This window comes from Phacochoerus africanus, chromosome 15, assembly GCF_016906955.1.
Source record: "Phacochoerus africanus isolate WHEZ1 chromosome 15, ROS_Pafr_v1, whole genome shotgun sequence".
NCBI classification, from domain to species: Eukaryota; Metazoa; Chordata; class Mammalia; order Artiodactyla; family Suidae; genus Phacochoerus; species Phacochoerus africanus.
The window spans coordinates 121,723,777-121,750,381 of record NC_062558.1 but is presented as its reverse complement, the minus strand read 5'-3'; the positions used below and the strand labels follow the sequence as shown (position 1 = coordinate 121,750,381).

Sequence of the window (26,605 nt, the reverse complement as noted above, 5' to 3'; positions counted from 1 at the left end):
AAGAGACAAAAATCCTGCCTTCGTGGAGCTTATATTTTAATAAGGAAAAGATAAACAGATCAATATAAAATCAAAGTGAGAGTGTACAAGAGCTATAAAAGAAAACCAACCAGGATAAGAGTAAAAGTGTGGTGGGGGAAAGAGAGATTAGAGGTATTGACAGTAAGTAGACAAGGAAAGTAACCCTGATGAAGTAGCATTTGAGGACACACTTGAATAATGGGAGAGGAAAGAAACAATGGGAATATTGAGAGGAAGGGTGTTCCAGGCTAAGTGAACAGCAAACAAGAAGACTCTGAGGCAAAAGAGTAGTTCGAAACACAACAGAGGGCCAGTGTGGCTGGAAAAATGGTTAAGGAAGAAAGTGGTAGGAGATAAAGTAGCCAGGAGTCAGATTCATTTAGGATCTTGCAGGCTAAGGTAAGGACTTCAGCTTTGACTAATAAGGATAAGAGTAGTGGTATAATATTACATGAATAGTCACTGTAAATTATGATATGTACTGCAAATACTAATGGCAGAAGAAGAAAATAGCCAGCCAGCTTAAGATTATAAATGAATCATACTGATAACTATATTAAACATAAATGGTCTAAACCCTTCAATAAAGGCAAGATAAAAATGTATGTCCTAACCATATGCTGTCTACCAGAAACCATTTTAAATATATATAAAGACACAAAGAAGTAAAAGGGTGGAAAAAGACATGGCTATATCAATATCAGGTAAAAATAAAGAAAGATATGTCATAAGGATATATTTTGCATCAGAAAAAAAACTCTAAGTATATATGCAACTAATAACAAACTTTCAAAATAGAAGAAGCAAAAAATAATAACAAAGATAATGAGACAAAGATAAATCTACTATTATAGCTGGGTATTTCAATACTCATTTCTTACTAACTGAAAAAAATGTAGACAGACATCAATGGGGATATAAAAGAAATAAATAATAATATCAACTAACTTGGAGTTCCTGTCGTGGCTCAGTAGTTAACAAACTCAACTAGTATCCATGAGGACATGGGGTAGATCCCTGGTCTTGCTCAGTAGGTTAAGGATCCAGCATTGCTGTGAGCTGTGGTGTTAAGTCGCAGTTGCGGCTCAGATCCTGCGTTGCTGTGGCTGTGGCATTGGCCAGCAGCTACAGCTCTGATTCAACCCCTAGCCTGGGAACCTCCATATGCCACTGGTGTGGCACTAAAAAAAGACAAAAAAATAAAATTAAATTTTAAAAATGCATATTATCAGCTAACTTGACCTTGCTTCAAAAGTAATGGCAAAATGCATATTGAAGTGCATATAAAACATTACCAAAACAGACCAGATTTTATAAATAACAAAAAAATATATTAAAACATCTCTGAAATACTTGGAATTGAACAATGCACTGCTAAATAATCCATGGATTAGAGAATAACAAGAGATATTCGGAAAATATTTTGAACTAAATAATAGTGAAAATACAACATATCAAAATGTATGTGCTACTGCTAAAATAGTACTTGGAGGGAGGTTCACAGTTATGAATGCTTACATAATGAAAAGAAGAGAGATATGAAATCAACCTTACAATTGAAATCAGTCTTCAATCTTAAAGAAGACAAAGGACAAGAGCAGAAAACAATACAAGGGAAGATAATAGAAAAAAATAATAAAACCAAAATCAAGGTTTTTTTGTTTTTTTTTTAAAGACCAAGAGAACTTTAGCCAGACTTACTGATCACGTAAGGAGAGAAGACTCAAATGACCAGTTTCAGGAATGGGACATGATAATATATATTAGAAACTTTAGAAAAATAATAAAGAACTACTATGAATTTTATGCCAAATCAAATTTAAAAAAATAGACAAATGCTGACAGATTCAAACTACCAAAATTCAATTGAGAACAGGAAACCCAAATAATTAACTAAATTAGTCCTTTAAAACCTTCCTAGGAAGAAAACCCCAATCCCAGATTATAAGACTGATGAATTCTTCTAAACATCTGTGTATTTCTACATAAACTCTTCTAGAATATAAAAGAGGAACACTTCTCAACTTCTCCTGTGATATGAAGCCAGCATTGCCCTGAGAGCAAACCATTACAAAAAAAGATAAGAAAAAAAATTACAGATCAATATCCATGATGAGTATAGATGCAAAAAATCTTTAAATTTTAGTAAATTAAATCTAGCAGCATTCAAAAAGGCCCTACTAAAATGTATCTAACAGACATGCAAATATTAATAAGTCAATAATTTAGGTTTGTTTCATAAATTGTGGCCCTCTCTATATTATCCTTTGACTCACATTAAGGATGCTTTTTTTAAAAAAAGAAAATTTTTAAGTAACTCTTATTCCTAAATTTATAGGGTTATTTTTCAAACATTCAGAGCTTAGCTCTCTAAAAATCACGGCAAATCATACTAAAAGGCACATGTAAAACAATGTAATTAACAAGGTCTGGAAATACTTATCATACAAGCTTGAATACATTTAGGGATCTAGATCAGAATATACACTATTACATTACTTAAATTTATATTATAAAATTAATTCTCCCTTTCATTGCAAAGAAAATTTCAGCAGTTCTTCTAAGCAAGTGCTTCTGTAACTAAGCAACATGGACAAGAGTGTCTACATCCTTTGAGTGTATTGCATGCCGTCATTAGAGTACAATGACTGCCCTCTTTCCTACACCTTGACAGTGTGGGAAGTCAAAAGTATCCTCTGATTCCATCAGATCCTTCCAAGATGGTTCAAGAACTATTTTTTTCTCTGTTCTCTTACCGCTTCCTTTAGTAATAAGTAACAATCACTTTTCCAGGTTTTTGTTGTATAGTGAAACACCCGGCACTAACAATCCACTAAGTTAACAGTTCATTTCTAGGTCTCTAAGATTTCTTACTGATTTCCAATCAAAAGAAATTATTTATTAACAACTATGAATTCCCCTTTTGATTTCTTCTTCCTGCCAAACTAAGTTACTCACTAGCACTTGTACAAAATACCCAAATGAGATCATTAAATAATGTTACCTGGACCATGAAAGCAACTGCAGCACCCCTGACAGTCCTGGGAGAATTTCAAAATTTTTAGAGACTAAGGGCTACAACTTAATATTTTAAAATGAGTATTAATAATAATAGCTTCATTAAATTCACTTCAAGCCACATTTACTGAAAAGCTACCATTTATTACCTACAAAAATTCATAGAAAATTGTCTAATAAGACTTTGTTGTACAGTAGAAATCATTACAACATTGTAAATCAACTGTGCTTCAATAAAACTTTTTAAAAACAAGGAAATTATAGTATAGAGAATTAAAATCTCTAACGTCTTTCAACTTTTTAAAAATTGCTGATTCTGTTCTTAGTGTTTATACATTTTATTATATATTAATTACATATTACTTGACAGAAAATACAACTGCAGTACAGATAGTAGGCAACTGATTTTGTTTTCAATAAATGTTAGAGTTATATGGGTTAAAAAACTGCTGTTTCTAATTTCTTATATATATGAATGCTGTAAGAGTATTTTTTTAATGGCTAAAAATGATCTGGGTTCTCAAAAAGGATACAATTTAACACAGCAGATCATTCTAAGATAAATTCACACAAAATTGTACATGGTATAAATGACATAGCATTTTACTGTACAAGACAGATTTTTTTTTAAAAATATTCCCTCTAACTTAGCTGTTTTAATATAGTAGGAAACTTTAATCTTAAATTAGCCCTTAATTCAATGAAGGAAAATAAGTTGTAGAATATTAGCAAGAAACTGATGAAGTTTATTTCTGGGTTCAAAGAGTAATCATTCCCTTTCTAAAAGAATAAAATCCTTTAAAACCTCATTGTTTAGAGTTTTCTGAAATAAATTAATTATTCAAACTGACTGCCTTACCTGAAGGCCTCCACTCTAATCACTCAGCACTCCCAGCCCCAAAAAACTTACAAAAGCACATCTTTAACATGAAACTCAAAGAAACCAATAAAGTTGGATGGGGTGGGAGTGGAGAAAAGTGGTTATTTACTGTTTTCCCTCTGAAAACATGATTTTTTGAGTGTCTTGGTCTTCAGTGAAGAGTCTCTTTCAAGATTTAAAAATGGTGAAAGGAGCTAGGGGCAGAAAGAATGGAAGACTGATCTAAAAAAGAAAGCAATGACTAAAGTTTCCATCTACCTACTTAACACAAAAAGAACATTTACTTCATTTCTCCATGCCTTATACAAAAGGAAAAAATGTACCAAACGAAGAGTTTTCTTGGCTACTCTCTAGTATGCCTGGCTCTTCATATGTCTTTCAGTATCCTTTTACTATATTCTGCCAGGTTCACCCATGTGAATATGCATCATTAGAATCAAATCACATGGCACTAATAAAGATGCCATTATTGCTTAAGCAGACGGGTATTTAGATTTTAAAATAATTTCCCTATAAAGGCAGCAGCACAGCTGCTAAATTCCAAATACGTTATTTAAACTAAATAGTAGGTTGTTTCAAAAACTTCTAATGTCTCATATTCCTCATATATGTTGCTGAACACAAACTGGATGGCAAGACTGAAAGTGGTATACTCAAAAAACAACAGAGGAGTTCCCATCATGGTGCAGTGGAAACGAATCCGACTAGTATCCATGAGGGTGAGGGTTGGATCCCCGGCCATGCTCAGTGGGTTAAGGATCTGACACTGCCATGAGCTGTGGTATAGGTTGCAGATGCAGTTCGGATCCTGCCTTACTGTGGATGTGGTGTAGGCCAGCAGCTGTAGCTCCAATTTGACCCCTAGCCTGGAAACTTCCATATGCCATGAGTACGGCCCTAAAAAGCACAAAAAAAAAAAAAAGCACTTAATGTGCCTAACAGGAATCTAATATTGTTATATTAACAAATCTATAATAATGTGGATCTAATACGTACAAATGGAAGTTTAACAAAATGAAAATTAACATATATTTTGAATTACAAACTCTCTTGTATGGGTTTCAGCAGTAAGTCAAATTACATTAAAGATGTACAACACTTTTAAAAATGTCAGATTCCATTTTACTTTATCTTGGTGCTGGGTTTTCTGTGAACATTTCCCAAAAAGCTCCAAATTTGTGTGTGTGTAACTTAAAAAGTAGTAAAGCCAGATCTGCATCACAGAAAATAACTATTTCTGTCTTTACAATAAACAATAGCTTTCAAGAATTAAAAACAAATCTATCATAATTATAGAACTATAAGTCAAAAACATACTGAGATATCACTTCACAGTCATGGAATGGCTATAATAATAAAGACAGATAATCACAAGAATGTTGAGGATGTAGAGGAAATGGAATCCTCATATACTGCTAATGGGAATGGAAAGTGGTGCAGCCAACTTAAGAAAACAGTCTAGTACTTCCTCCAAAGATTAAACATATGACTCAGTTATTCCATTTCTAGGTATATACCCAAGAGATATGAAAACAAATGTCTACACAAAAACTTGTACACAAATGTTCACAGTTATTTTTTAATAGCCAGAAAATGAAGATAATCCAAATGTTCAACAATTGATGAGTGCACAAATAAAATGTGGTATAATACAATGGGATATGCAGTAATAAAAAGGAATGATGTACTTATACATGCTACAACCTGAAAGAATTTTGAAAGCATTATGCTAAGTGAAAGAAGCCAATCACCGAAGTATGTTGTATGACTCCATTTATATGAAATGTCTAGAATAGGCAAATCTACAGAAACAGAAAACAGGTTACTGTTTGCCTAGGGCTAAGGGTAGGGTGACTACCAAAGAGTACAGTTTCTTTCTGGGGTGATTGAAATGTCCTATGGTTGCTTATGATACTGAACAACCATGTGAACATGCTAAAAACCACTGAAGTATATATACTTCAAACACATGAATTGAATGGTCTATAAATTATATCTCAATTAAGCTGCTGACATCCTCCCCTCTCCAAAAAAAAAAAAAAAATTCTACTGAAATAACTTTCAACTATAGCTACACATACAATTACCCAACTTATTCTTTAAAAGTACAGATCCCCTGGACCAGCCAGACCACTAAATCATAATCTATGGGATAGGGCTCTTCCAGACTGGTGGGGCAGTATAGTAATACTTAGGTTTAAACTCTGATTCTGCCAACTTCTTAGCTGTATGATCTTCAGAAAATTATCTCATCTCACTAAAATTTCAGTTCTTTCTTCAGTTCACTGAGGGAGAAGTATCTATTTCATTGGATCATCATAAGAATTCAATGAGATAATACATGTGAAGTATACATGTAAAGAATAGTGTATAGCATAATATGATATATTGTGCTTAGATAATACCTATTCTTATTATTATAATTATGTTATTTTTTCTTTATTTTTGTGTTCCCTAAAAGGAAACATAATACAGACTTCTGCCATGTTTGTCTCAAATTCATGCATCTAAGTTAAACCTTATAAATCTTAACTTATTAAAAATACTGTCTTATTTTTAGGGGAGTTCCCATCGTGGCACAGCGGAAATGAATCCAACTAGGAAGCATGAGGTTGCGGGTTCGAACCCTGACCTTGCTCACTGGGTTAAGGATCCGGTGTTGCCGTGAGCTGTAGTGTAGGTTGCAGACATGGCTCGAATCTGGTATTGCTGTGGCTCTGGCATAGGCCGGCGGCTATAGCTCCAATTAGACCCCTAGCCTGGGAACCTCCATATGCCACGAGTGTGGCCCTAAAAAGACAAAAAATATATATATAGTCTCATTTTTAAAAGCAGTTTACTTTCTATCTGATCCCCTGCTTGGAATATAATAAATGACATTTACAAAGTTACTATTTTTATAGAAATACAGAAATTACAAGAAAACAAACTTCAATGTCACTAATGGTAGGAGGGTACTCATTAAAAAACAAATTTAATGGTTATTTTTAAAATTACAAACTTAGGAATAAAGGTACAAATATTAGGCAGCCATAAATATCAACCATTTAGATAAAATTTGCCAATTTTCAGAAATACATTCACTATTTAGCAAAAAAGTTGAATCCATATGCTCAAGAACAAAGTAAAGAAAATTTAAAGTCCTATGAAATAATTTTTTTTTTTTTTGGCTTTTTAGGGCCCCACTGGGGGCATGTGAAAATTCTCAGGCTAGGGGTCGAATCAGAGCTAAAGCTGCTAGCCTCACAGCCTCAGCAACGCAGGATCCGAGCCCCATCTGTGACCTACACGATGGCTCATGGCAACGCCAGATCCTTAACCCACTGAGGGAGGTCGGGGATGGAACCCAGTGTCCTCATGGATGCTAGTCGGGTTCATAAACCACTGAGCCATGACAGGAACTCCCTGAACTAATTTCTTAAGAAATGTATGATCTTAATTCCCAGGTAGTTTGATAACATCTCTACAGAAAAAAAAAAAAAGAAAGAAAGAAAACCTTTAAAGACTTGTAAGTGAATGAAAGCCACTGCTTTAGAATGGAGTGTTAACACATCCATAAAACAAGAACAAAAACAGGAAGTAACGTTTTATATTTCTATATAAAAAGTCAGCATTTCTTTCTCCAGCTTATAATTCTATTCTACAAAAAGCTATACAAACAGGTCAAATTTGACTGAATCTGGTACAAGATCAAGTCATTCAATAACCACATTCCTATCTAAAGACATGGAAAGGAGCATTCCCACTCAAAATCCTATGGCTATCTTAATATCTCATCAATGTGTCATATTTTATTAGTACAAGTGCATTGTTTGAGAAAATCAATCATGGATTTTCTAAGTATAATTAAACCAAAATTAAGATTTTAAGTGTCTGGTTAGTTAAACAGAGTAGAACACCATACCTAAAATTTAAACTGTATTTTTCAAAGCTAAATACAATTTCTGAGCGCCCCCCCCCCGAGAATATTATCTCTACAAAGCTGCACTGCTTTAAAAGTTTTTTTATCACCCCCTGTAAGACCAATGTTTAAAGCAACAATGTATTTAATTAACTTGTTTTATTCAGAGCTTGCCTTTCACACAAAAAAGGAAACATTTCTTTAAAAGTTGTATAATGTTTTTATGTGAGTGTTTTAAACTCTCATAAAAAGGCCCACAAAGATACCACCTTTATCAATTTCTCAAAATTGGTTAAGTCAATGGTTTACTATATTCCACAATTTCTGAAGTAAATTTTATAATTAAAAATATCAAAACAACTTATTTTTACTGACTTGTTTATATATGTATATTTCCTATTTTTTATCGTACTATCTGTGGAATGTCATGTGGTACAGCAGGTTAAGGATCCAGCATTGTCACCGCAGTGGCTTTGGTTGCTGCTGTGGCGAGGATTTGATCTCTGGCCCAAGAATTTCTGTTTGCCACAAGTACAGCAAAAAAGAACAAATCAAACAAATAGAAAATTCCTTTTTAGTACAATTTAGCTTTATATATAAAGACAAAAATGGAGTCTACCAAACTACTAAGTGCTGCATTTACTATAGCTGACTTTTCTACTTTCTGTATTCTTAGATTGTTTTTAATGAACATATTAGCACTTTCAAAATAATAAAAAAAAATTGTCAACTTTCTTATGAAACTGCTTCTTTACAAGGCTCTGAAATACCAATCTTTTTTGGTAAATGAGGTAGAAATGTGACATGAATTTAAACAAACACTTTTTCAGGTAAAAAAAAAAGAGAGATGTCAGAGAATGAAAAAATGTAGCTTGACAGTGTCTTTATATAATTATATTTGTAAAGACTTTAAAAATATATGGTAACTAAAAAATTAGGTAAAAATTTTTGTTGAAAATTCTTTTTCCAATAAAAATAAAAGCAGATTAGATTTGTGTGAAAAAGGCCCAGTTATATCTACATTCTAACTCACTTTCTGAGTCTATAAAATATAATTTCAAACTGTGTACTAACCATTAACACTTATTAAAGTAAACCATAAAAAAGACAGAACTTAGAAACCAGTTGCTTTTAGGCAAATATCAGATATGGAAAAGCACTCAAAATTATTTAGCATAACAAGTACTACTAATAATAATAGTAATCCAAGGCCTCTTACCAATTTCAGCAGGTAGTTGTTTGATTTTGTTCTCTCGAATGCTAAGCATGCTCAGTTTTGACAGGTTTTTGATGTCTTTTTCCACAGTAGTTATACGATTAAAGCGAAGGTAAAGAGTGGTGAGAGAATCTAGCCTGTACACCACTGAAGGAATTTCTCTCAGTTTATTATGCCGTAAATCAAGCATCCGCAGCTTCTTCAAGTTATCAAGAGAGTCAGGCAAACTGGTAAGTGAATTTTCACTTAAAGCCAGTGTCATGAGATTTACTAGACAGCCCACTTCGGCTGGGAGGGACTGTAATTTGTTGCTATATAAATAAAGTTCTGTTAATTGAGTCAACTCTTTGATTGATGATGGCAATATGTGTATAGACCTCTTGGATAAGTCCAAACGCATTGAATTCTCTTCCCGGCATTTGTTGAGCTCTTTAATCACCTCTGCATTGCTAGATTTCTTCCTAGTTCCAGGTGCTGGATTTGGCCGTTTGATCGTATTATCAACTGAAAAAGCCACTCCTGGTTGGGCAGCACTGGAGTCCTTCTTTCCATCTTTGGCATCTTTCCCTTTGGTCTTAGGTTCTTTTTCTTTGCTCTCTTTCCCAAAACCTCCAGAGGCTTTTGCCTCCTTTTCTCTTTCCTTGGCTGATGGTACTTTGGGATCCTTCTCTTTAGAGTCTTTTTCTTTTCCTAAACTACTACTCATGATGACTCAAGCCTGGGCAAAAACTACATGAACTCCTTTTATTTGCCAACAATAAAAGCTGGAATTCGAAGATGAAGAGACAAAGATCCTATACAGTCAAAAAAGGTGTTGGCTTGAAGAAGTAATCACCATGGAGTAAGAGCCATCTGCTACATGTTGGATCTAAAAGCACTATGCTCATTTCTGATAACTCATTCCAACTGGTAAAATGGAGCTGGTCAATCAATGATTCATTAGAATTCCTGAAATGTAATAGAGAGAGAGTATTAAATTACTTTAGATTATAATTTACATTCAGTAAATGGGTTCTGAAAAACAATCTTACTGACAATTTTGCCATTTTCCTATGATTTGATACAGTAAATATCTACTGAACACCTTCTACTTTGCAAAATCCACTGAAAAATGATAATAATTAACAAGGAAAGCTCTATCTTTAAGGAATTTACAATCTAATAGGAAGAGATAAGACAGGTATACAAGTTACCGAAGTACAAAAGTTTATAAGCACTGAAAAGTGGGAGAAATCACAACAGCAGCTAATATTTGAGTGCTTTCTACACACAAGCACTATTCTAAGGAATTTACAAATATTAATTCATTTAAATATATATAATAGCCTTTTGAGATAATTTCTTATCATTGTTACACATACAGGGACACTAAGGCACAGAAATATTCTTAGGTAACTAGCATTGTGACCTTGGGAAAGTAACAGAGCTATGTGTACAGTGTAGGTAGTATTTATCCACAGCCTACTACACTAAAATTGCTCTATCTGCAGCTAATTACCAGATAGTCTCAGGTAACAGGAAATACTTGAAAGGCAATTATTATAGAATAGAGAGCTGTCTGGCCAAAGAACAAAATGAACAAAGCAAAATATGAATGGAGAAGAGCAAATAAATTCAGGAAAAGGGGCTCTAAGGACCACTTTTGAGAAACAGTAACAAAGAGCCATCTCTATGGTATCCATATTCTAGGAATTGAAAATGTAGCTTTTTCAGTTGATAGTGAGAAAGATTAAGGTTCTAAAAATAAATAAGTACACTGGTAAAACGGCTGACCAAAATAAAAAATCCACGAAGATGAAAAGGCAAGGAGAGACAGAAATGAGAAAGTACTAGCCTAGTAAGATCTATCCTTAGTATAAGACTACATCATAATCTTAACATGTAATAATGATTTACTCAAAAAAAAAAAAAACCCTCATCAATAGGCCATATATACTAAATATATTCCTTAGCCTTACCTCAAATGCAGATGTGAAAGCTTTACAATACTGAATTACAATAAATAAGACTTCTGATTCCATACCAAATGGAATAGGCCCACATTACCCTTTCCTTCAAATTACTTACAATTTAAAACCCTGACAAAATACATGGAACAAGGAGAGGAAGATTCTGATAGGTAGATGAAGTAGACAGACTGGTTAGGGACCTTGGATGGAGGATGTTCTTTAGTTGTTGTTATTGTTTTTTTTAAACTTTGTCTTGTTTCCTATATATCCTGGCATGGGTAGTAGAGAAGCTCATAACCCCAAAACACCAATAAGCACTGACTAAAACAAGGTCCAAGAAAAGTCCACTCTCTCTAGTTAAAAGACTACGAAGAGAAAGAATAGCATGGCAAGATGGAACCCTTTTGACACATCCTTATCCCACTTGAACACCATGTAAGAAACATGTCCTGCCCATCCCATCTGGCACTGAGGCTGCAAAGTGTATGGAGTAAAACTCTGCCAATGACCCCATCTCTGTACTACTTGAACCAAGGCATCACACATCCCCTTGGTATCAGCACTGTAGGCATGAAAAACGTGGAGAAGGACCCTGAACTCATTAAACGTCAGCTGAGAAGTGGTAACCCTCTCCCTTCCCACTGGTGCAAAAGCTGCACTAAGGAAGAATCCTGTGTGTCATCCCCTGCCCTGCACTAAGCAATGGTTAGCAAAGAGGCAGCACATCACCCCTTCACAACTAGAGGGGAAAAGAGAAAATTATGGAGAGGAGGGAGCTGGAGAAAGGGATTCTTTCGAAAAGTCTACGTATTCCCAGGCATACTCCCTAGAAGCTCATGCATGAACCAAAGAGAATCAAAACAACAAATGCTTTGAGAACTGAACTACAGTGTGGAATATCACCTGTTTTTCAGACTGGCCTTGGGGTGGCAAACAGCAGGGCAGACCATAATACTCCTCAAAAGACTTTGGAAAATATACTGGAAGCAAAGACCACAAAAGTGGATCAGGGTGTACAGTCTGAGACAAAACAGGTTGACTGCTAAAACAGAAAATTTTAAAAGAAATCAAAATTTTACAATAGCATCTCAAAATGTCCAAGATATAATCTAAAATTACTCATCATACTAAGGGCTAGGAAAATAACAACTTGAATGGGAGATCAATAGACACCAATAGACACCAATGAGATGACATAGATGTCAAAATTATCTGCCAAGAATTCTAAAGCAGTTCTCAAGAAAAAAAAAAAAAAATGCTCCAACAATTGCATATACTCTGGAAACAAACAAATAAGATAAAATCTCAGCAAAAAAAAAAAAAGATAAAGAGAGAACCAAATGAAAATTTTAGAGCCAAACAATAAAAATTTAAAACTCAGTAAATGGGTTCAATAGGATAATGCAGGTTACTGAAGAGTCGGTGAATCTAAATAAAGATCAGTAGGAATTATCCATTTTGAACACCAGAAAGGAAATAGATTTTAAAAACTCAAAAGAGCGTCAGTGAGCTGTGGGACAGAAATGGAACATCTAATATTTGTTTCTTCAGAGTCCCAGAAGGAGAGAATAAATATGAGGCTGAAAAATTATTTGAAGAGACAATGGCTGAAAATTCTGAATTTTCATAAAAAACCTAAACACATAAGACAAAAAGCTGAGCAAACGCCAAACAGGAAAAACTCAAAGAAATTTATTCTCACAATATGATAATCAAATTTCTGAAAATTAAGGCAGCCAGAAAACAAGAATATAATCCTATAGGGGAACAATGATTGAATGACAGTGGATTTCTTATCAGAAATCATACAGGCCTGAGAAAGAGACAAACATTTTTCAAGTGTTGAAAAAAGAACTGCCAACCAAGACTTCTTTATTTGGCATAAACATTCTTCAGGAATGAAAGAAAAATAATGACATTTTCAGATGAAGGAAAACAAAAGAGAATTTGATGTCAGAACTTGTTCTAAAAGAACTGTCAAAGGAAGATCTTCAGACAAGAAAGCAAACAGAATAAAACTTAGAACATCAGGACTGAAGAAAGATCAATGGAAAGGATAAGAATAAAGATTAACATAATTGGCAATTCTTTTCCTCTTCAGTATTTTAAATTATGTTTGACTACTGAAAACAAAGAATATATCTCTAAGGTGGTTGGCAACGTATATGGAGGTGCTGAGACAACTACATGATAAAGGAATGAGAGTGAAAGAACCTAAGTGATGCTAAGATTATTACGTTCTAATTGAAGTGGTAAAATGTTGATAACAGTAGACTATGATAACCTAAGAATGCACATTGTGGAGCTCCAGTTGTGGCTAAGCAGTAACGAACCCTACTAGGACCTATGAGGATGCAGGTTCAATTCCCTGGCCCTACTCCAGTTGGGTAAAGGATCCAGTGTTGCCATGAGCTGTCATGTAGGCTGCAGCCGCTGCTTGGATCTAGCATCGCTGTGGCTCTGGCTATGGCTGTAGTGTAGGCTGGCAGCTGCAGTTTCAATTCCACCCCTAGCCTGGGAACTTCCATATGCTCCACATGTAGCTTTAAGGTGGGAAAAAAAAAAAAAAAATCAAAGAATGCATATTGTATTTCCTAGAACAATCACAAGAAAAAATATAGAAAGAAGTATACTCAAAAACACTACAGACAAATTAAAACGAAATCTTTGCTCAAGTAACCCACAGTAAGACAGGAAAAGAAAAAAAAGAAAAACAGAGGAAAGAAATAGAAAATAATGAACTTACACATTTAAATCCAAACATGGTAATACTTACATTAAGTGTAAATGTTCTTAATGCACCAATTAAAAGAATCTGTCAGAGTTTTTGAAAACATGATCCAACTATATACTGTTTATAAGAAACTCAATTCAAACTTAATAACAAAAGAGGGTTAAAAGTATAGAGGAAGATATTACTCTGCCAATACCAATCAAAGGGAAGTTAAGTGGATGTATTAATATGAAAATAAAATTCAGAGCAAAGAAAATTACCTGGGAAAAGGAGAGATTAAATTACAGATAACTAGTCATGTCTCCAATAAGACAAATACGTATTTGTTTAAAAATGTACATACCAAAGAACAGTGTTTCAAAAGACATAGTAAAAACTGATAGAACTAAGAAAAAAAACCCCACAAACCCACAATTACGGTTGGGGATTTCAAAACCCTTCTCAATAACTGACAAATTACAGTTCTCTGGCCACAATGGAATTAAATGAGAAATCATTAATGGAAAGATAACAAAAATGTCCAAACACTTGAAAACTACTAAACATACTTATAAATAATCCATGAGTCAAAAAAATTAATAAGGGAGTTCCCATTGTGGCTCAGCAGAAACAAATCCGACGAGCATCCATGAGGACGAGGGTTCCATCCCAGGCCTCACTCAGCTGTGGTGCAGGCCAGCAGCCATAGCTCCAATTCAACCCCTAGCCTGGGAACTTCCATATGCTGTGAGTGCAGCCCTAAAAAGACAAAAAAAAAAAGTAACAAGGAAATTTAAACTATATATTGAACTGAATAAAAATAAAACTATATCAGAATTGATGTGATGCAGCCAAAGTGGTGCTCAAAGGGAAATATTTATTACTGAATGATTATACTATAAAAGAATAAAAACCACAGATCAATATTCTAAGTCCCCACAACAAAACTTGAAAAAGAAGAGCAAAAGGAACCCAAAGGAAGCAGAATGAAAATACAATATAGAACAGAAATTCATGAAATTGGAAACTGAAAAGCAATAAAGAAAAATCAAGGAAACCAAAAGCTGGTTCTTTAAAAAGATCAGCTGGTAACTCTGACAAAGACGGGAAAAAAAAGAGAGGATACAAATTACCAATATCAGGAATGAAAAGCAGAATATCATTAAATATTTCACAGACATTAAAAAGATAGTAAGAAGACACTAAAAAAGAACTCTCTGGATATAAATTCAACAAGTTAGATAAAATAAGCTGAACCCTTGATAACCACAAATTACCAAAACTCACCCAAGATAAAACAGACATCTGTATAGTCCTATCCATAAATGCTAAAGAAACTGAATTAATAGTTTAAAACTTTCCAAAAAGGAAACTACTAGGCACAGATGGAGAATTCTAACAGGTTTTAAAAGGAAATAACACCAATGCTACAAAATCTCTTCCAGGAAATACTCATTTTATGAAGCCAGCATTATCCTGATACCAAAACCAAAGATAACACAAAAGAAAAAAAGTAAAAAGGAAGCTACATGCCAAGCACCCTCACAGAGATGCAAAAATCTTCAACAATATATAAACAAATCAGTCCAGCTTTTATCACTCCTATTGAACACAGTACTGAAAGTTCTAGCCAGAGCAATAAGGCAAGGGAAAAAAAAAATCCATCATACAGATTACAAAAGAAGAAATAAAATTGTCCCTATCTGGAGACAACTTGATTACCTATGTAGAACACTGCAGATTCTCAAAATAACTCACAGAACTAATAAATGAGTTTAGTGTGGTCAAAGGAAACAAGGTCAACACACAAAAAAATCAATTGTTTGTTACTATTAGAAACAAACAACTGGAAACCAAAGTTAAAACAATAACATTTGTAATCACTCCAAAAAATTACATATGTAGGTATAAATCTAACAAAAATTATGTATAGAATCTATATGCTTAAAATTATAAAACAATGATGAAAGAAATTTAAAAATGATCTTCAATGGAGTCCTACTATATAGCACAGGGAACTATGTCCAATCTCTTGGGTTAGAACCTGATGGAAGACTGTATGGAAAAAAAAAAAGGAATGGGCATTCCCATTGTCACTCAGTGGTAACAAACCCGACTAGCATCCATGAGCAAGCAGGTTCCCGTCCCTGGCCCTGCTCAGTGGGTTAAGGATCCAACAATGCCATGAGCTGTGATATAGGTCACACATGCAGCTCGGCTCCTGTGTTGCTATGGCTGTAGGCCAGCAGCTACAGCTTCAATTTGACCCCTGGCCTGGGAATTTCCACATGCCACAGGTGCAGCCCTAAAAAGACAAATAAAAAAAAAAAAGAAGGTGTGTATGTGTATGTGTGTATATATATGTGTGTGTGTCACTTTGCTATACAGCAGCAATTAAAGGAACATTGTAAATCAACTAATTTTAATGAATTTTTTTTAAAAAAATAAATAAAACCATAGGCAATTCTTATTTTAAAATAAAGACAATTAGTCACTTGGGGGGTAAATGACCTTCATTTTAAGTTTCATTCATTGCTTTTGGGGGCTGGACAGTTCTTCACTGCTATATAATACTCAATTGTCTGGATGTCCTATAGTTTATTTATCTTTTCACCTACTAAAGATCACTTTGGTTGCTTCCAAATTTTGACAATTATTAATAAAGCTGTTACAAACATTCTTACACAGGTTTTTGTTCAGACACAAATTTTCAACTCATTTGGTTAAATATCAAGTAGAGTAACCGCTGGTTGCATGATAAGGGTTTCAAAAGAAACTACCAAACTATCTTCCAAAGTGACTATACTTCCTGCTGTCTAGATATTTATGATGGAGCATGGTAATGTGATAAAAAAGAATGTATACATGTATGTGTGACTGGGTCACCGTGCTGTACAGTGGAAAGTTGACAGAGCACTGTAAACCAGCTATAATAGAAAAAATAAAATCATTATTAAAAAATTAAAATTTTTTTAAAAAGTGGCTATACCATTCTACATTGCCATCAGCATTTTGCTCCACATCCTCACCAGCATTTGGCAATGTCCAACTGATTTTTGACAAACACGTAAAAGCAATTCAATGGAAGAGAACGCCTTTCAACATATGCTGTTGGAATAACTGGACTTCTTTCTAGAGACAAGAAACACACATTTGACCTCATAGCTTATATAAAAGTTAACTCAAAAAGGATCACAGGGAGTTCCCGTCGTGGCTCAGTGGTTAGCGAATCCGACTAGGAACCATGAGGTTGCGGGTTCAATCCCTGGCCTTGCTCAGTGGGTTAAAAGATCTGGCGTTGCCGTGAGCTGTGGTGTAGGTCGCAGACGCAGCTCGGATCCTGCATTGCTGTGGCTCTGGCCTAGGCCAGCGGCTACGGCTCCAATTTGACCCCTAGCCTGGGAACCTCCATATGCCGCGGAGCAGCCCAAGAAATGGCAAAAAGACCAAAAAAAAAAAGATCATAGATCTAAACAAATGTGAAAAATAAAGCTATAAAACTTTCAGAAGAAAATACAGAGTTCCCTTTGTGGCTCAGTGGAAATGAATCTGACTAGTATCCATGAGGACTCAGGTTCAATCCCTGGCCTCGCTCAGTGAGTTAAGGATCCAGCATTGCCATAAGCTGCAGTGGAGGTCACAGACCCAGCTCAGATCTGGTGTTGCTATGGCTGTGGTGTAGGCCAGCAGCTGCAGCTCCAATTTGACCCCTAGTCTGGGAACCTCCATATGCCATAGGTGTGGCCCTAAAAAGAAAGGAAGGAAGGAAGGAAATAAATGGGCAGGAAACCTGCAGAAACACTCCAAAGATACAAATGGAAAATAAGCATATGTAAAGATGTTCAACATCATTAGTTATTAGAGATATGCAAATATAACTACACACCTATTAGAAGAGACAAAAATTAAAAATACAGATGATACCAAGTGCTGATGAAAATATAGAAGAAACTCATCCATTGCTGATAAGAATGTAAAATGGTATAGCCGCTCTGGAAAACAATTTGGCAGTTTCTCATAGTTAAACATACACTTACCACACAATCCAAAAATCTTAACCCCAAGTATTAATCCCTGAGAAATAAAAACACGTTCACACAAAAACCTGTTTACAGATGTTCACTGCAGCTTTATTTGTAACATCCTCAAACTGAAAACAACCCAAATGTCTTTTACTGGGTGAACTGATAAATTGTGCTACAGCCATACAATGGAATATATTCAACAATAAAAAGGAACAAATTATCCTTGCACACAAAAACTTGAGTGAATTCCAAGGGTACTATGGTGAGTAAAAAAGTCAGTTATCAAAAAGTTATATACTATAGGATTCTGTTCATATAATATTCTTAAGTAACAAAATTATAGTGATAGAGAACAAATCAGAGGTCACCATTGCTTAGGACTGTGGTGAGAGTGTGATTATATGTGGGAGCTTCTCGGAAGTGATGAAATAGATTTGTACTTTGTGGTGGTATATATCAGATCAAATTTCATTGGATGGGAGTTCCCGTCGTGGCGCAGTGGTTAACGAATCCGACTAGGAACCATGAGGTTGTGGGTTCGGTCCCTGCCCTTGCTCAGTGGGTTAAGGGTCCGGCGTTGCCGTGAGCTGTGGTGTAGGTTGCAGACGCGGCTCGGATCCCTCGTTGCTGTGGGTCTGGCGTAGGCCGGTGGCTACAGCTCCGATTCGACCCCTAGCCTGGGAACCTCCATATGCCGCGGGAGCGGCCCAAGAAACAGCAAAAAAAGACAAAAAAAAAATTTCATTGGATGATCAACACCCAGCCCCCCCAAAAAAATAAATAAATAATGCATGGAAAAACTGGTGAAATCTCAAATAAGGGCTGTAGTTCAGTTAACAGTATTGTGCCAATGTCAATTTCCTGGTTTTGATAATTGTATTATAATTATGTAAGATGTTATCAGTGGTGAAAATATAGGGGAACTCTCTATGTACTAATTTTATAAATTCTATGAGTCTAAAACTACTTCAACAGAAAATGTAAAAAATAAAATAGACAATACAAATCTAATATATGCAGATTGCAAAAAAAAGCATATGGTTTTTCTTAAATAAGTGGAAGTTCACTATGTTTTTGAAAAAATATATTTTGAAAATTAAAAAAATTTTTAAAGTAATTCAAATTGACTGGGAAAAAGATTTCTCTCCATTTTATTCAGTATCAGATAAAAAACAGGCCTGTTAGCATATGATTTGGAAAGGTACATATGTCAAAATGCCTGGATCATTAGCAAAAAGAAAAAATTTATGTGAGTGCAGTGAGGGAAAATATCTGTAATGCTATCATATGTGCTTATCATTACCCTGAAGGTATAACTTGCCAGTATCTAGTTGGAGGTGAAGAGGAATAAAGAGAAGAAAGAGATACGGAGTAGTGTTGAGCTTCTGACTTAAAACACTGATAATACATTATGATTATTCAAGTTAGGGATGCGGAAATAAAGAAAAAACTAATAAAATGTTGGACAAGCTTACACTGAGATTCCAGTGAACCATCAGGTATTTAGTCCATATCTAAAAACAGGATTTAGAATAAAGCAGGAAGATCTGGGCTACAAATAGGATATAGCTTTCATGTCCATAGCATAGTGGTACCCTGAAGGTTTGAGATGAGAAAATCCATAGAGAGCATACAGAATGAGAAGATACTGGTACTTTGGGGGAAGAAAGACATTAAGGATGGATGGTGAAGAAGGGCCCAACTCTTGATCTCTGAGCAAAGTTCCATGCTCACCTGAGAAGACTGTCTAGATGTCTAATTTCGCAGGTGAACTAAAACTTTTTCTTTCAATTAAACAGAGAGGCTACCATTACATCTAACTTTCTCATAAAAGGAAGATACTTACAAGGTATTTCACTGGTAATATGTATGTATATATTAAAAAGCATGCGTTGTTATTAAAGATTTTCCTAGAGCCAAATATTTGTTTAAATTTCTTATAAATGTGAAAGTTGTCAATATAATGGTAATATAAGGTAATAAAAGGAGAGACTCTAAAACCAAACAGGTCAAAGGAAACTTAAGATTTAAACATTTCATTATATACAAGATTAAAAATAACTTTTCCAACAATATAAGAAAAAAGTTTCAAACTGTAAGAAAAGTCTATTTTTTATATCTTAATTCAATATACTTTGAATAGGATAAGGAGACCCTGATGAAACAAAAAGATATAAAACTAGCAAAAGTTCCTCAGACCACAAGGCAAAGAGGCAGAGGTGCAAGCAGTTACATCTGAAGATGCAAGGTGGTCTTAAGACCTTGTAAAAACCTGTTGGGCCCAGAGAAGTCCTTTCAGGCAATTAGGTACATATGTGTAGTAAATGAAGCTATACAAGTGACTCTATAAAGCCCACAATTTAGTAATTTTTACTTCAGCTTTATGATACCCATATATTTGATAAGAATATTTCTGCCATTTATGACTCTTATCATAATCCTAAATTATAACAATGACCTCTTAAATTACATGAAATTATTTTACCTGTTTAATCATTTCTTATATGTCTTTATACTCTTCCCTCTCCCCAAATGGAATGTAAGTTAATGAGAGCAGGAACTATTTCAATGTTGAATGAATCTGCTTTAAGTACTGGTTGAAACAAAAAAACTACATAAGACAGAACAAAGATATAACCTCAGAAAATGTATTTTTTGGTTAAAAGATTCTATTTTTCCTGAGGTCCCTTTCAACACTATCAGTTAACACTCATCCCATACATATCACAAATACCAGTTTATTATTTTAAGCACTTAATGGTTCTACACAAGGCTTTACATATGGAAATTTCAATATATGGCTATTGAATTAAGCTGAGATAATTAGATCTTTCTCCAAACTCTTTAAGAACCTCCTACATCATTTCTACTAGCCTTTTTTTTTTTTTTTTTTTTTTAATGGCTGCACCCACAGCAATATGGAAGTTCCTGGGTCAGGAACTGAATCCAAGCCAGAATTGCAACTCCATCAGGCTGGGGATCTAACCAGCACCACCAGAGAGACAATGCCAGATCTTAACCCACTGCACCACAGCAGCAACTCCTCCATCAGACATTATTTCCTCCCAAATCATTTTTATTTTATTTTATCTTATTGTCTTTTGGTCTTTTTAGGGCCGCACCCGCGGCATATGAAGGTTCCCAGGCTAGGGGTCTAATCGGAGCGGTACCCGCCTGCGTACACCACAGCCACAGCCACGCCAGATCTGAGCCGCATCTGCGATCTATAACCACAGCTCACGGCAGCGCCAGATTCCCAACCCACTGAGCGAGGCCAGGGATCGAACCCGCAACCTCATGGTTCCTAGTCGGATTCGTTTCTGTTGCACCACAAGGGGAATTCCTCCTCCCAAATCAAATCCCTCTCCCAAACTGCCCCATTTCAGTGAAAGGCAACAATTAATTAGTTAAGCAAAAAACCTGAGTTAACCCTTGATTCCTTCTTCCTTCTTTCCCCATACCCAAATCTTCAGCAAGCCCAGTGGATTCTATATCAAAATGAATCCCAAATGGTCTACTCTCCATATCCACTGCCTTCACTTTACTCCAAACACCCATCATTTCTCTCCTGAACTACTATAACTCGTTTTCTTGATGACACCTACACTTAAAATCTGTTCTCCAAAAAGTAAACAGAGTAGTTTTTTAAATGTAAATAATTTATGTTACTCTCCTGCTCAAGTTCTCTGAAGGCCTTCCATTGGACATAGGATAAAATCCTATGTAGAATCAGAAATATTTGAGAACATTAAGAAAAGAAGCCTTACGGTTCATCAGCTAAAATCCCTGTCTGAACATACTTTAGGAAAAGAAGACCCTGTCTATCTCATCAACTTCACCTCTTTCCAATCTCCTACTGGTTTTTTCTCCAATCACAACGCTCTTTCTGTTCCTTGAAAATACTGATCTTTCTCATCTCAAGCCTTTGTCCCATGTCTCTTATGTCTGGAATGCTCCTTCTCTGTTCTTCATGTAACTGGCTCTTTCTTTTACTTTTGATTCACTTAAAACTTCACCTCCTAAATAAGGCCTTCTTTGATTATCTACTTATTTTCTTCATAGCATTTACCACTGTATGAAATTATCTTCTTCTTGTATGTTTATTTATGATATTTCACACCTCCCTGAAGGAATAGAAGCTCCTTCCATAAGATAAAGACAATTTGTCTGTCTTCTTCACAGATATAATGTTAGCGTCTATATCAGTATCTGGAATATAGTATATGTATTATATTATTTAAATGACCAAACCAAATGAAGAGGGTATCCTTGATAGTACGGATAAATTCAAAACTTATTAAAAAACTATATGGCCTATATTAAAAGAATGAAATCAGGTGTTTAAACCTTAATTTCAAAGAGCAGAGCATTTTTTTTTTAAAAACCACTGCATGGACGATGATTGCTATCCTTTTATTTTAAAGCCAACAATTTCTTGTCACCTAACTAGGTAGTGACAAATGATTCCAGATAGCCACGTCTTTTATTTCTTATTCAACTCATTCAGTGGCAGAGGGAGGAATGAATCGAAGCTTTCTCACTTTCTATGATCTTTCTGCTACTTCATCCTCCTACACATAAAAAACATATATAACATATATCTAATGGTTAAGCTATTTCCAACATATCCAGCTACTTGAATATATTATAAAATCTTTTATATAAATACATAAAATTTTAACTTATTAAAATCATTTGTAAGAATCACAACTATTTGTATCTTCCCACAAGTTAGGTGCTATGTTAAGTGTTATAATAACTGAAATAAGGAAACAGAGTTTTTGTTACCTTGGAGCTCACATCCTAAGAAAAGTTTTACTGATTTGGATACAATGTCTGTGCTGTGTGTTATTAGCTAGATCTTATTTTAGGCTGTAACAGTTTTTTTCTCTTATGGACTCAGAACCAGAAAGTCACAAATTGTATTTAAGTGAACTTACTACTAAGGATTCCTGCTCCAAATAATTCTAGTTCTAAACAAAGCAGCACAATCCTTTTACTCTTCATATAAACGCATACAATATTTTTCAGAGTTTATATTCTGACATCTTAAGAACAAACTTTTGGAGTTCCAGTTGTGGCACTGCGGAAATAAATCCAACTAGTAACCATGAGGTTGTGGGTTCAATCCCCACCCTCGCTCAGTGGGTTAAGGATCTGGCACTGCCATCAACTGTGGTGTAGGTTGCAGATGCAGCTTAGATCTGGCGTTGCTGTGGCTGTGGTGTAAGTCAGTGGCTACAGTTCCGATTGGACCTCTAGCCTGGGAACCTCCATATGCCGAGGGAGCAGCCCTAAAAAAAAAAAAAAAAGAACTAACTTTTATCATAACTAGCATTGCCACATAGGTGACTCCAACAGTCAGTTCCTCATCCTTGTTTTACTCAAAACTATCCACAGCATTAAACAAGACTGATTAACCTCTTCTCTACAACTGGCTTCCAGGATACCCCTCTCCTTTGGTATCTCAATGGCACTTGTCGGTATCTTGTGTTGGTTCCTCCTCATCCTCTCAACCTCTAAACATTAGAATGTCCTAGGACTCAGACATCTTCTCTGTCTGTACTCACTTTCTAGTAGAAACTAGATTATTTCACCTAGTCTCATATTTTAATGCTACCTACATGCTCTCGATGTTCAAATTCCATCTGCAATTTGGACTTTTTCTTTAACTCCAGAGATTTGTATATCCAGTTGCCTATTTGGCATCTCCACTTGGATATGTAATAAGCACCTCAAATTAAGTTGATTAAAATTGAACTCCTGAATGTGTCCCATCTCCTCAGTCTTCACCATTTCAGTAAATGGCAACTGCATCCTTCCAAATACTCAAGCCAAAACCTCTGGAGTCTTCCATGACTTTTCTTTCACTCAATCTGACATTCAATCCATCAGAAAATCCCATTACTCTATCTTTCCAGAATTCAACCATTTTTTATTCCCTCCACATTAACAAGCCCCTATTATCCCTTGGTTGGGTTGAAGCCTTCCAGCTCCCAGTTCCATCTCTGCCCCCTTAACAGACAGTTCTCTTAGCAATGAGGGTGATCCATTTAACTTTTAAGCCTGATTATATCACTCTTATATCACTATTTTACTTACAAAAAAAAAAAAAAAAACGAACAAAACAAACAAACAAACAAACAAAAACCAACCCTGATGATTTCCCAGGCTATTACTCTGACCTACAAGAGTCTTATGTGGTCTAGTCCTTTCTCTCTACACATAGTCCTTTCTCCCAAATATTAACACTGCTTGCTCCCTGCTTAAATATCTCATCCTGACTACAACATATAAAATAGAAATAACCCTTTTCTATTTTTCTTCCTCTGCTTTTCTTCATAGCATTCACTACCTGACAAAAAAATGTATTTATTGATTATTTTATTGTCTTTCTCGCTCTCTCTCCCAAGAATGTGAGCTCACTGAAAGCAAGGATTTCTGGATGTTTGGTTCACAGCTGTACATTCAGAGCATAGAACTTGGCCAGTACTAAATGCCCAATAAGTATTTACTGGATAAATGAAAGAACAAATGATTTTTTTTTTTTTTTTTTGCTTTTTAGGACCACACCTGCAGCCCATTGAAGTTCCCAGGCTAGGGGTTGAATTGGAGCTACAGCTACCAGCCCACACCACAGGCACAACCACGAGGGATCTAAGCCATGTCTGCAACTACACCACAGCTCACAACAATCCTGGATCCTTAACCCACTGAGCATGGACAGGGATCGAACCCACATCCTCTTGGATCCTAGTCGGGATTGTTAACCACTAAGCCACGAAGGGAACTCCCCAGGCAATATTTTTTTAGAATAAATTCCTTGCTCTTTGGAAAATATAAATGATCAGTTTCAAAATATCTTCTATCTTAAAACAAAAACTAAAATTAAAAATATAGAGGGCCCAATACAAATTATTCCACACCCATCACAAGTTACCACTATAGTAAACAAGACATCAAGGGTTTCATTGTGTGATACTGTGATATACACTATTCAAACTTAAAAGACAAGACTGCTTCTGTCACAGCTGTCTCCCAAATACAGAAACAGAGAAAACAGAAAGGCAGGGAATTTTAATAAACTGTTTTCATATAACTAAAAATAGTTATCCTAAAATATCTTTGCTACTCTACAAGTACTAACTTGAGAAGATTACTTTTTTAGTCTCACATTTCTAATCAATTTATTACTCTTTCCTAGAATTAATGAAGCATTTTAATTATTAATCTAAAAACTTCCATCCAAACTGTTAACCTGAAAGGAAATACTACCAAGAAAACCCCAAGAGGTATGTGAGGAAAGAGAAAACAATGAATGTTTTTTACATTAAAAGGATACTATCATCATCTAAATAAACATCTATCTAGTTCTCACTGGGCACCTGAATTAATGATGCCATGCATAAAAGATAAAATTTAACTAGCAACATCTTCTTAATAAAAACCAAAGCAGACTAATGCAGAAGGGGAAAAAAAAAAATGCTAAATTACAATGAAACGATATGCTCAATTTTTTTAAAAAACCAAGATGTTCCAATTCATTTGTTTCTTAAAATTTTTCACCCTATAACAACAAATAGAAATAATCTCTGGAGTTCCTGTCGTGGTGCAGCGGAAATGAATCAGACTAGGAACCATGAGGTTGCGTGTTCAACCCCTGGCCTTGCTCACTGGGTTAAGGATCCAGCGTTGCCATGAGCTGTGGTGTAGGACGGCAGCTACAGCTCTGATTAGACCCCTAGTCTGCAAACCTCCATAGGCCGTAGGTGCAGCTCTAAAAAGACAAAAGATTAAAAAAAAAAAAATCTCTTGAAAACCAACAAAATAGTGAGTGACCTTAGTTAAAACCTGCTTGACACACAATGGGAACAAAATAATGAAATCCATAGCTTGATGTTTCCTTTATGTAAGGGGAACTAAGTTTCTTAGTCTTTTGTTGCTAACTATCCCCAATCATAAGTCATGTTGGTTTATCCTCTCAGTTTTTAACCTTCCCATTGATTATATCAAATCTCTATTGTCCATATTAGATAGTAAAAGAGGCCCAAATAAATAAACTTAGCCTTTACTCATGCCATTCTCAATTCACTGAAGTTCCAAACACCTTTCCCCTCTACCCATTAGAGGTCTACAGTGCATTCTCCTCTGTGTTCTCAGTCATGTTTCCACATATCCTGACAGTGTAAGACTCTTAACACTCCAGAGCTGCCAATCAATCAATTCTTAACATCTTAACACCTCAGGTCACAAGTCCCACTTTTGGATCTGAGCTTGCTGATAATTTCTCCTTTTGACTATGTTAGCATTTCTTAAACCAAATAGCTTTTTACACCTGTAACTTTAAATCCTAAACAGCGATTCAATTTCTGTATCAAGTCTTAAGCTTTTTCTATTTCTTTTTCCTCTGGCTTCCTCAAATGATCAGTTCCAAGCTTCTCAAAACTTGTCAGTTCTTATTGTGCCCAATCCCCAGAACTCTTACATATACTTGACTTTCACTAGGTAAGATTCCAAATTCATCTCCAGCTCTAGATTTTTAACAGCAACCCCTTCTCCATTCCAACCACTGATGCCAGAATAAGCATCTTGAGGCTAAATCACTGATTTGAAATCACACCCCTATTGAAAACACACACAAGTACACATACACATACCTACGCATATGTATAAATAAATACACATTAGGTTTCTCCAATGTGAAGAATCAGGCTCCAACCTACCTTTCTCATGCTTACCATTTGTAACTTGAATACACTCTCCATTCCAGTCTTACCACACTACCGACTTACCACACCATACATAGGTTTAAAGTACTTTTGTATAACTGAATTTTTGCTCAGAATGCCTCTGCTTAGATAATTTTTTCCTCCTCTCCATCT

At 35.2% G+C, this 26,605-nt stretch overlaps 1 protein-coding gene across 2 annotated transcripts in view; it reads right to left on the bottom strand.

Moving 5' to 3' along the window:
- SHOC2 (SHOC2 leucine rich repeat scaffold protein) overlaps positions 1–26,605 on the bottom strand; it is a 104,489-nt gene that overhangs the window by 38,001 nt on the left and 39,883 nt on the right. For both annotated transcript variants that reach the window (XM_047762443.1, XM_047762442.1), the window contains exon 2: positions 9,040–9,984. In XM_047762443.1, coding sequence (XP_047618399.1) covers positions 9,040–9,742 — 703 coding nt within the window. In that variant the 5' untranslated portion in view covers positions 9,743–9,984. The remainder of the gene's footprint in view (positions 1–9,039; positions 9,985–26,605) is intronic.